Raw genomic sequence first — 13,652 nt, forward strand, 5'->3', positions numbered from 1 at the left:
TCATTAACTTCTATAGGTTTATTTGATAATTTAGCTGTTATTTATCAGTTGATTTTTGGGCTATTCATTTGTCCTAAACTTTTAAAATAAAATAATTTTAAAGTACCATTTTTTAACTTAAAAAACAATCCTCCCTTTCTGGTTCATTATTTTTCTAATAACTTAATTGCAAATAATCCAAAGTATCGATTTTTAAAACATTGTAATAGTTACTTATATATTATTTTTATTTTTACTCTCGCCAAATTAAAAAAAATATTGTAATAAATATTTCTCAAATTACTGCTGTATATTTTTTCTAAATTATCATTTTGTTTGATATAGTTGTAACTTTGTAAGTATTTATCATTTACCTGTATTTATTGCCCCTTCGAGGTGTTCATTTAAATAAATAAAATAAATAGTCTGTATTTTTTAGATTATTTATTTATTAACGCCCATTCGGGTAAAACGTGTACACAATGTTACAATAAACAAAACGAAAAAAAAATATTAATTATGAAGTAGATATTAAAACTAAATTGTACATGTCAATTATTTATCCGAAACCTAGACACAAACGGCAAAGTTTACTTAAAGGTTCATTAAATCTATACGATCTTGATAATATAGCTATTATTAAAGTGAATTAAATAATTTAGAATTGTATGAATAAGTTAGTAGTGCATGTAGACTAATTTAAGTTGCATTAGTAGTATTTCAATATTTTAAATAACTAAAAATTAAGTTACAAATCAACCTATGGTAACTAAGTTGGTACTTTAAACATAACACAAGTGGGTATATGAATATTTAGATATTTACGAATTTCTATCGATCTTTAATTGGTTAAGCAGCAGTACCGAAAGTGTCAATGTTCAAAAGTAGTAAATAATATATTCTTAATGCTACCAATTCTTAATGATGGTATTGAAGTTAAATCTTGCCCTAACAGGTTACTTGATCGTGTCAAAGAACCTTGCAAGAAGAATATATAATTAAGCAACTAGTGCTGAATGTCAAGTTACTTTTGGGTTTTAATCAGTCCTTAATTATTAGTTGGGCGGTACCCATTTCCACCAAAAGTATAGCTTACCGTTTTTCATCAATACTTGTTTCCAAAAAATGAAATATTGACTATGCTTATACTAAAATAATGTTTATACTATTAAAAGCTTTTTAATATACTACACCATTTATAAAAAAATGTTTAATAGGTATTGTATATTTTAGTAAAATCATTTATTTAGCAATATTATTAAAACTTAGTACCGGTACCGAACAATAACCTTCAGAAGTTGATCATAATATTATATTTTAAAGAATATCGATCGAATGCTAGGTATCAGATTACAAAAATAAAATAATTTAGTAAAATTTTAAAATACTATGCTATATATTTTTAATCGTAATTGTGTTTTAAATTTCAGGTACATTTTTGCAAAAATTATATTTTACAATCTTAAGTATATAGTATTTTGTTTTAATTTTAATTAAAATTCGATGTTGTATAATAAATTATTATAACTTGCTTTTATTATTTTATTTATAATTAAGTATATAATATATATAAATTCGACTAAACATTTTTTTTTTATTTTAATTCAATAAATATACATAATATTGTATTGTATATTGTATATTGTATTATTAAATTAAATAATATTTGTATTATAATTTAATATTTTTAATAACTTCTGAGTCGATGCCGATTAAAAGGTGTGAATAGATTTGTGGTATAAATAGTTCGATTGACTAAAAATAATCCATTTTATGTTTTTATAAGGCATTGTGTATATAACATGTTATATACATTTTAATTTTAAATCATCACAAAAGTTATATTTGAAATATCATATTATGTGTTCTAATAGCTCCAAAAGAATTAAACTAATTTGAAAATTACATCATGTACAGACAATATTTATATTAACAGTTTCTAAAATATTAAGTATCTAAAATTATTCGTTTTTTAATTACAATAACGTAAAAAAAAAAATTTAACAAGAAATTGTTGTTTTATGTGCGAATATTTCTTTAAAATTTAAACTTCAGACACTTTTAATAAAATATTTTTGGAAATACACTTAACTTTTTTTTTATTTCAGTAATAACAATTTGTGTAGAACCTTTTATTACTTTTTCAAATCTTCAGTATACATGTTTAAAATTTGATTAATTTTTAACTACAAAATACTTTGCAAAAATCTGTACAAAAAATCTAACTTCAATTGTTATAAAAATTATCATGAACTTACTCTCAACTTTTTTATTATTATAAATCTTGTATTTAATTATTAAATTTTATTTTTATCTAATGAAATTTAATTATAATACAATTTTTATTAACAACTTAACAAAAATATATAATAATAAAAAAATTTTAAATTGCACATGTATATAAATAGCTCAACAAAAATTGAAATATTGGTTAATTATAAATACTATATAGTATATTATAAATATTATGCTAATAAATATAAACCAATATTTGGTGAAAATTTACTATCTAACCAAATAAAAAAATTAATTTTGTCGAAAACGGTTTTGAGTGCAAATTACAATTTTTACTAATCTTGTTTATAAAAAAATAAAGTATTGGAATTTTTTTACAATAGTTAACTCCCTAAATTACTAACTAAATTTACTTACCTACCAGAAAATATATTGAAATTGAAATCCAAGCTCTTTATTTACTATTAAAATTGGTAATATCAGGAAAAAACACAAAATTGTAAAATTAATACACCCACTCGAAATTTATAATGATTTTATTAAGATGTGTAATATTGTTTTTTAATAATATGTTTTAAATAAATGTACTGTGTAATACATTTTAATAATATATAAACATTTTGTTGGCAGAAGCGAGTATTGGTGAAAAAAGGTAGTGGGAAAAAATGTATATTTTTGGTGGAGGAATCGTGTTACGCCCAATTGGTTAAGCGGTATACTGTCAAAAATATAGATATTCAGAACATATTATTCTCAATAGTTGGCCGGTCTTGAATTTCATTCGGTCCGACAGTTCTTAACGGGTAACACGACCACGTGATCCAAAAACCTTACTGATAGAATATACAACATTAAGTCCAAGTTAAGTTATATTCTCCGATACAAGATTAAGTCAACATTAAATTTCAACTAAGATTAGATAGATATTCGTTAAAAATAGAATAAATAGCAACTATAGTTTTATTATTATAATAATATACGTTAACGGTTTTCGATTTACTTATGTCTAATTAAATTACCCAATACTGTGGCAGAGGCACAGCTCAACATCATAATAATATTAATCTACCTACCAAAGCACGGGATCGTATAACATAACGTCATAATCAAACCGATTCGCTATATGAGTGATGCCGAGCTCCAAATCTAATAGCGTTGAGATATTTTTGAAATAACACTACAACATCACGACTACAGAGACAGCACAGATTACGGCCAAGGTAAGTGCATTCGAGTATTTGTACATTTAATGATAAATAATAGTAGTGGAATAATAATGCGCGGACCGCCATAAAGAAAAGAGACCCCCAAACGATCTCAATATGACCCCAGACATTTAAACATACGTATACGGATACCCATATAGTCTCTACCTTTTTGGGTCTTATATATAAATTTAATCGATTAACGTGTGCTGCACACCGGATGTGATACTCCGCGGCATCCCACAAAAGGATAACAATCGTTGCTCATATACGCATATCGTCCCTTTATTCGTACGTACCATTGACCCTACTTCACTCGTGGTGTATTACGTATATTTCCTCCTTATTTTACTAATTAACGCCGTACCTTATACCACCACCTCTTATATGTAATTTAATTCTACTCTGTAACAAACGATTTCATTATTTTTTTTTTTTAGTTTTTTCGTTTGAATGTCATGTTTGTTTTTACACCGAATTATAGTTACTATCAATTGTCTTTCGATTTTATTATAAGTGTTAAGACATGTCCGTAAACTCGAGATTAATTTTAAACGTTTATAAAAAATAAATAAAAATAATAATAAATAAATGAAACATTCGAAAATGTGGTTCACTGTTTACAAAATACCAGCACTCCCGCTGAGATGCACAAAAGAGTAACTGATTATTATTACCCAAACACCTGGGGGAGTAGACGATACTTTATTGTTTCTAATTCGACGAAAAACAACGTAATAATTCCCACTCGACGCAATTTTCACATTTATTATAAAATATGTCTTAGTTCTCTCGAATTCAAAACGGATTATAATTTAAAAATTAAAATAATTTGATATTTAATAGAAAAAAAAGATAAAAATCCAATAATACTGAAATCGATAATAAAATAATAATAAATAATCACTTATTTCCACGCACGAATCCGTAACATACATAAAAAAAATCTAAAAATAAAACATTTACTATAAATGTTCTTAACGCAAATTTATATTTTTAATGTATTTGTTAATGATTTAAGGCATTTACCCACTTAATTATTTATATTCTTTGTAAAATTTGCATAGAAATGAATAATTATAACGTATTCATGTTATAGGAAAACATAAATAATTTAATTAGTCTATATTAAATAAAAATGAAAAGAAGATTTTATTATTTCCACTCATTTTTTAACTTAATTTTACATTTTAACATTTTATTATACGACCCGTATGTCCACATTGGTCATTAAATGTAACTAAAAATTATTAAAAGATATTTTACAGCTACTTATTATTTTATAGTTTAATCATACTCATATAAAATATAAATACGATGTTAATTTTTTATAAACTTGTCAATAATAAAAAAAAAAAACTTGTTTAGACATTTTTAATGCCATGCTTGCAATTTTATTTGTAAGCTCCATGTGTATTCAAATATTATGTAAACATACCATAATTTTATAAGCTAAAACTAACATTTGGGCTTTACCAAATAATTTAATTAATTAAAAACGGAAACACTGGATTCATATATTTTGTAATGTTACGTCATGTAACTATTATATCTATATATTTGTAAGGCAATATTCATCGTGCACTTTTAATATTATTAAAGTCCGTAATTGAATTATTACAATTAAGAATAATTACCTATACAAGTATATTATATTCATATCTAAACATTATACCTAATTGTTCTAAAGTCTTATAATATTAGGTACACCACACCGTCGATCGTCAAAACGTTAGCAATTTTGGTTTTTCGTCAGTTGACAAAAATACGTCTAATATATTATACCCATTATACCCATTAAATTAAATAATATACCATGTGTTATATCTATCATTAAAAATGTACTATAATGTAATATTATAGTAAAAATATATCATATAGTACATATTGAAATTATTATCTCTGTAGCGCTCGTGATAATTGTGTCATAGTAAAAAAGAAGTAGTACTTTTAACATTTTTTGTTTGCTTTGCCTTTTCTTCGTCACTTGATAAATTATTTTAGTTTTGATTTAACTAATCATCCTACAATTATTCGATTCACTGAATATCAATCAATATTTTTAAACATTTTGAGTAATATCGCCTTTTGAATTACGGTTGCTTTAGTTAGTTATGATAGTATAGTCAATTAAGTGAACAGTTTTACTGAACTGATATTTAATATTATTTTAAGGATGAATTGAGGAGATTTAATTTGCACGTTTGGGAGTAATTAGATAAAATCAAGGTAGTTCAAGTGTGAGCGCAATTTCAATGACTAACTTGAGCAAGCCATGTTAGGTAGGTAAAATTGTTTTATCCGAGTAAAATGGGTAGATAATTGTCACAGTCTGAATGAACGTAATTATAATATATTCAAACTAGTTTATAAATTACTAGCTTTTAAATTTCAGTACTTTTTTGTTAATTATTTATTGTACAATACAATATTATAAAATTATGAGCATGTGTATAATACAGTGTTTGGAAAGAACGTCGTTTATGAACGCACGTTCACACGTTCACGTTCATATTTAGTGAACGATATGTGAACGTCATTCGTTTTTTTCAAATAGAACGTGAACGTGAACGACGTTTATATTTTTAATGAATTTGATCGATTTTTAAGACGTTCAATTTATTTATCATTTAATAAATATATGTATAAAATATGTGTTTTCTCATTATAATTCCTATGATATTTGATTGCAACTCAAATAACATGTCAAATATTAAAAATATAATTCAGATACTTTAAAAATTATATATGCTCTAATTTAAATTAAATTTTTATTTTTGATTTGAGTCGTATATGTTTATGAATTTTTATATTTACTGCAGGTTAATGATTCATAAAAAAAAATTAAATGAACGACCCATGAACAGGTTCATTTTGTGAAAGAACGTGAACGTGAACGAGTTCGTTTGAAAAAAACACGAACGTGAACGTGAACGAGTTCCTTTTTTGAGAACTGAACGTGAACGTGAACGAATTCATTTTTTAAGTGAACGTTACGAACACTGATATAATACATTAATGTATTTAGTTTGAATATTTAAATTGTTATCACAATAGTACTTATTATGTTTGTTATTGAAGTTTAAATAGTGATATTTAGTCACAACTAAATTTTTTTTTTTTAATGTGTAATTTATTACGGGTACAAATCAATAAATATTGATTAATTAGAATTCTTAAATAAATTAAGCAAATAATACTTTACTATATAATCCTAATAAACGACATTTTTATAAAAAAAAATCTAAAATTTCGTTTAAAATCACAGCAGTGATTGGAGAAATTTGTTGAATTATTATTTTTTCCCTTTATAAAATATCCTCGTCTTACATAGATCAGTATAAATTTACACTCAAATTACTATACAAATCAAGCTCAAATGACCTATGATTATTCTAAAGTAAAAAAAAAAAAAAAAAATGGTGCTCAAAGAAACAACGCCCAATTTTTTATTTTTTTTTTTACAATAACTTGATAAATAACTAATTGTATTTAGTTTCTAGATTATACATTTATTAGTAATCTGATATAATAACGTGTTGTGTTATTTATCTGGAAATCATGGAACAATCTAATTTTGTATCTGTAAATCTATTTCTAAATATTATAGTACTATTTATAAATATCAGGTTACAAATATTAACTTTATTTTCTCTACCTATCCATTTTGGATGTTGGATGTGATATTTGCAATGTTGTTTTTTACGGGGGAGGCTTAAAACCAATAGTTTGATTAGTAAGTAATTTATTTGATCAAAATCAAGTAATCTGTCAATTATATTCATATCTCATAAACGTAAATTTGTTCAGGTATTCATTTTCTCATCTTTATCTATAATGATTGTATCATAAGTATCTCATTATTGTGTATTATTAAAACGTCCCAACTGATTCTGTTCGTTTTTATGCATATTCTAACAATCATATTTTTCCCCGAATTTTAAATCTTATTAAATGATATTTTAACCACACTTCCTTTATTTTATGCATTTCCCTTTCTATTAATTTTTAGATACAATTTTTATGTTTTTTTACCAATTATAATATTTCCTCAGTCTTCAATTTATTTTCTTATTATTACTCATTAGTAAATTATCTTTATCAATGTTATGAAAAAGTTTTGTTATTTTCTGTGCCTAGTGTGTAAGTTTTTAATTTATCATTAATATTATAAATATTGTAATAGTACAATAAATATATATAATTGTTTCGAACTAGGTGCGTATTATTATAATATTACCGTGAACCAGAAAATAACAAATTAGATTTTCGTAAATCCAAATTTAAAAATAATATTTATTAACATAACTATCAACACTGTAATAGTGTATATTGTGATTATAATAACAAATAATAATTTATTAAAATATTATTCAGTTTCAAATTATTGTAGTGCTATTGTTAATATTATTATGTTATCGCGACTTCTAGGTACTCATGTTTTTCTATTATTCTTTAACATTACATCAGACCGACATTACTATATTAAATTGTATTTTATAATGAATTAATGTTGACATAATATTATTTTGAAATATTTTTACAATGAAAATATGAAATTTGCTGCTGAATGAAAAAAAAAATACTTGATTTTATTTTTTTTCAATAGTAATAATTTTCTACCAAAGAAACTATAATATAGTTACGATTAAAAATCAAGCTTGTAAAATAATAATTTTAGAAATTTATAGATAGGCATTAAGCCTACGACAAAAAAAGTAAATACGAGTGTGAAAGTCGTATATCGTTTTTATAAACTTAATAAAATTATTTTTGAACAAGAAAAACGAACCCAAAAATTATTATTGTAGGTACCATAATATTATTATTATAAATATTCATATAATTTTATCTTCATTACAAAACAATATTGCTAAAATGAATAATAATAATAATAAACCATTGTATGTAATCATTATATTTTCAATTAATTTGATATATGTTTTAGAGATTTTTTTTCAATTTTGGTTTTGATCTCTATAATTAGTATAGTAATTTTAATAGGTAGGTGCACAGTGTTAATATGTGATGGTATCTATATAATCTATGTGATTATAACAGAGCTGTGTTCGCCGACGAATAGCAAATAATTGTGTGGGTTATTATTATTATTATTAATTTTAATTCGACAATAATGAAACCTGTATTATAGACGGACATGAGCTAAAGAGTTTGCTTAGATTTTCGTCCGACGTGAAGTTTATCGTACGAGTAATTATAAACTACTACTACTATGAGCATTATATTATACAATTATTATATAGAAGTACAAAAGTATAAAACAACGAGCCGCGCACAGTGCACTTGATATGTGCAGGCACACGTGAGCATCACCGGTGAGATAGGTACGAACTTATTAATGTATTTGAAATTAGTTATAGTATACCGAAAAGTTTCTAAAAGCGCGGTGGCATATACGAAAAACACTACACAAACGAGCATTGGTCGCGCAAAATACAATATATTATTATATTCTCGACAACGGAACGGTCATCAAATAATAATATTATATACACGGCATATATGTATATACAGTATACGGCGGACATGCGCTGCAGACAGTCCGTTTTTTATTTGCCGGCGAAATCTTGTTTGTTTGTTTTTTTTTTTTTCTATAAACGTTATTTCCGAAAACTATTACCGTACGTATTACGCGTAATACGCCTTAATAGCGGCCGCCTGGTGTACGATAATTTCGTTACTGACGTGTTTTTTTTTATGTATGGCAAACACACTCGATTACCACCTAAATATCGTTTTGTATACCCCTACATCATTTTTTTAAACGAGTGTTAACGGCCAAGAGTTACGTCTGAGCTACAGTTACTGGGTCATAATTATAATTATTTTAAAAACGACAACCGATATCGGTAAATGTTGACTATTATTGTAAATTTTTACTTCGGCTCTGCTAATCGCTAGTAAAACAATATATAAACCCTAATAATAATATTATATAGGTTTATCGCAGTATTTAAATACCAGTGAACTCATTTAACGAGCATAATAATACGTGGACGTGTTTAATATTATTATATTAAGAATAAAAATTTATTTTCAATATATTTTGTAACTATTTGGAAAAAGTCGTATAAATATGCGTTTAAATATTTGGGTCTCGTATAAATTTTACCTTTAACCTACAAAAAGTGCGGTTATAAGGCGAATAAATATTACTTACTGTATAATATTGAAAAACATATAGCTAGATAAAATATATACAGAACAGTTCTTTTATCGTGAATATTTAATTTAATTTTAAATATTTATTTAAACGTTTAACAATTTAATGTCGTTTTATAAATAATCGTCAGTATTTGTTCTGAAAATGTAAAAATTCTGTGTATTTTTTAATTGTATCATTTATGATAAAAAAACCACCCTGCATGCTTACATATTTTAATATACAATAGTATATCTAATAGTATACGAAAAATCGATGATATTGTGTTTGTTACCTTTGCGCTGTGTGAAGTTACACGGATGGTCGAACAAAAAATTACGGAAGGAGTTGCATTCGTAATCGATTTTGGGCTCTCGGCACAGGCACGTCGGCTTGAAGAACGGGAACGCTTGAAGGGTTTTCAATGCCGCCCGACACTTTATCACCGTAGTCGTCGAACACGAGACTGTAAATCCAACACACATGTTTTATAAAATAAAAATTTTAAAAAAGAAGGTTTGAGAAAACTTATGAAAATAAAAATCAACACTTAACATAACTCGTAATAACGTAATATGATATGATATTATTATGTTGTACTAAATAATATAATGCTCTGCTATTAAAATTACAACATGATTTTATTATTGTATGTGATGCCATACGATAAACCTTGTAATACGTCTTATCATTTCAATCGATAGCACCATTTTCAGATATTTTTTATTTTCAAATTAAACCCAACCATGCTTTAATTTCATAATATTTTTATTATAATTCCCGCATTGAAAATTTTTGTCATCATTATTTTTAGGATTTGAAATTAATTGTTTCTGTAAACTGCAAATTATTGCGAAAATATTTTATGCTTGGCAGGACGTAAATATTTTAAATAACTAAACTTTAAAATATTTTAATAATATTTAGATCGCTATGGCAATAAATACTTACTAAAAAATTCGATATTTTCAAAACACATAAAATATTACTGGCATAATATATTCAAGGACAAATTAATAATTTAATCAGCGTACGGGGGGAAGGTCTATTTTACCACTTAATAGATTTAAAGCTCATAGTTTAGGTTGCTTAAAACTATAAAATGTTTAAACTACTGAAACAATTATTTTTAAAAATATTTTTACTAACTATTATAATATTTTTCAAATTTTATATAAGATATAGATTTATCTTTTATTTTAATGAACCTATAAATTATAAAATATATAAATATAATTTTTAACCTTTATCGATATTATACAATAATATTTAATAGAAATAATTAGTTTTATTTATAACCGTCAACCGATAATTATGAATATATAAAGATTTAATGACGAGCACTCCGATATAACTTCAAAATGTTTCAATAAGATATATTGTACATTGTGCGTGTAGATAATATGTCAATCACGGAATTCGATGACATAACGAATAGGTTAGGTACCTACTTAATATTGATACCTAATGTTAATACATAATATTATAGTGTAGTGCGTTTAAAATATTATTATTATTGTCATCGTTTGTATGATATACCTAACCTAACCTTTACACAATAATTGGTATATATGATATAATTATATATTATATTATTATATAAAATTCTGTATACATAATATACATATACAATATACCATATATTATGCATACAACACATATATAGTTTTTCGATTTTGTTAAACCCATTCGCGCAAGTATAATATATATTTAGCGAAAAAAAAATGAAAAAACCAATTCACGATATACCATACAATATATAACTACTTTATAATGGGTCTTATAATGTGTGTGTGTGTGTGTTTATAATATATGTACATAGTGAGGGATGTAATGGAGTTGGTGGGGACGAGAGGGAACAAATAGGTGTGAGCGAGCGTATTATAATATATTATGCCATCGTCGACGGTACGAGCGATCTTTTTGATTTTTTTTCCACACACACTCGGTTTAGTTTTCCCAAAACTCGGTATATTATACCTACGCGTACATAATTTTAACTACACGTATAGTACGTGTAGATATATGGGTAGTGTCGATTCTTTAGTTTACTTTTTTTCAACATATATTATGCTGTACGAGTTTTTGATAAAACCGTATATTATATTTTTTTATTAGTATCATAATAGCATATATAATGTAAGTACTCGCGTATTGCAAATATATGTATAACGTAACAACAGTCAAGACGTACGACTTACAGGTACACTTGTTTTGTTATTATTCGACAGAGCGTATATTATGAGGAAAAAAACGCAGATATTTATGTGAAAAACGCGACCCTAAATCCTGATGAATAAAATATTATTATGATATAAATCAATTAAAATGTCTAATATGGTGAACAATTTTTGAAATTTCTTTTAAAATGTTTCAATATTAGATATTCTAATAAAATTTCAATTTAAATACTGCTTAATAAAAGTATATTGCAGGTGGTATGATGCTAAAACCAAATGTTCGTTATTAATAATTTCGTAATATTATGAAATTTAATAGGTAAACAATAATAATTTAAAGCGTATTAACGCAGATTGGTTATTAGTTATTACATAAATTTTTACGATTTCAATATACAATTCTAATTATAATATCGAAAGAGAAAACTATTTTCAATAATAATTTCATTTTGAGTATGTTTAGTATTTATTTAAATTATTGTCTAAATTTATAAATAATTGCTACAATTTTTGTAGAAGTTTACACTATTTAAAAAAAACTATGTCATTTCAAAAATATTGATAATTCAAATTGTGTGGCTTTAAGTTTATTCTTTATAAATTCTATAAAATGAGCTATCGTGCTTTTTACGCTAACAATATTATTTAGTGATAAATTATTAAATGTATATGGTTATTTTATTTTTTAAATATTCATTGTTCATTGATACCGGGAAGTATTTTTTTTTTTTTAATTAGGTTAGATCTAACCTAACCTAGGTGGTTAGTTTTGTTATATATTTGTATTTAAATAAATATAATTTAACTTTCATAGTATTGATATCCAAGTCGATAAGTATTTATACGAAGTTGCTGTAAAAAATAAAACTCGCCTAAATGTGTCATATAGTACCAGACTGCTTTAGATGTGGTTGTTGAATATGTAAATGTTTCCTGTTAGATGGGCTAACGTTAAGTGGGTTCACCTATTATTGTGCTATGTAAAGCAAAATTGCGCTAGGTATGTAAATTAGTATTCTGGACATGTGCAAACTTTTGGCTAAGAATATTTGGTGAACATAATTGTATGGGACCACTTAACGCACCACTTCATATTTTTCTGGTGTTACGTTTTTTTCCGCTCAAACAACCGTCGACAACGTTTCGTCTTGACAACAAATATATATGTTTCATTCACAAAGTGAAATTGTTCATTTCATACAACAAAAATGAAAAACATTTTACACTTTATGAAACAAAAAAAAATTACGCGGGGGTATGGTTTTTCATAATTTGGTCATCTATTTTGTCAATTGAAATGTGTGTATTTTTTGTTTTTGAAAAATATCTAATTTATTGGCATAATATAAAATTAGGTGTTTGATTTAGCATACATTTAAAATTTGAACAAATTTTCAAAGCGGATTCTTAACGATTGTGTTTTTGGACTTGGTGTGTATTGCATGAATGGGGACGATAATATTTTTATACACGTAGTTATAATTATTTTATTTTTATCGCCTAGGCAATAAAGAAAACTTATTGATCGTGATTTAAAAACGTAGGTACGCATACTACGATGAAAAATATAAGTGTAAAATAATTATTAATAAATTAGCGTCGGTAGAAGTGTCAAAGATTTTTTTTAACAAACACGTGATAAACTTAGTTTATTACTTTATTATTATTATTGTGAATGAATGGAATAAAATATGTTTAACCTTATATTTTTAATTTCCGCTTTTTTATGTCAAACATACTTAGGTATTTTAATTGTTTTATATTCCTACTCATATTTTTGATTATAATTAATTTTAAAGCATTAAAATCCACGTTAATTACTATGCAGTGCAATATATTATAAAGTATTTATTTACTGCTTATATACTTTTACTTTTATTAAAGCTAAAT

The 13,652-nt window shown here is 25.1% G+C and overlaps 2 protein-coding genes across 3 annotated transcripts in view; one reads left to right on the forward strand and one right to left on the reverse strand.

Annotated features, from left to right (window-relative positions):
• Positions 1-13,652, reverse strand: part of LOC132927398 (uncharacterized) — a 199,823-nt gene that overhangs the window by 167,302 nt on the left and 18,869 nt on the right. For both annotated transcript variants that reach the window (XM_060991918.1, XM_060991919.1), the window contains exon 3: positions 9,878-10,048. In XM_060991918.1, the coding sequence (XP_060847901.1) occupies positions 9,878-10,048 (171 nt within the window). The remainder of the gene's footprint in view (positions 1-9,877; positions 10,049-13,652) is intronic.
• LOC132927401 (enkurin-like) overlaps positions 2,869-13,652 on the forward strand; it is a 50,505-nt gene continuing 39,721 nt past the window's right edge. The window contains exon 1 of the mRNA XM_060991921.1: positions 2,869-3,434. The gene's annotated coding sequence lies outside the window, so the exon portion shown is untranslated. The remainder of the gene's footprint in view (positions 3,435-13,652) is intronic.

Source organism: Rhopalosiphum padi, chromosome 3, assembly GCF_020882245.1.
Source record: "Rhopalosiphum padi isolate XX-2018 chromosome 3, ASM2088224v1, whole genome shotgun sequence".
Taxonomy (NCBI): Eukaryota; Metazoa; Arthropoda; class Insecta; order Hemiptera; family Aphididae; genus Rhopalosiphum; species Rhopalosiphum padi.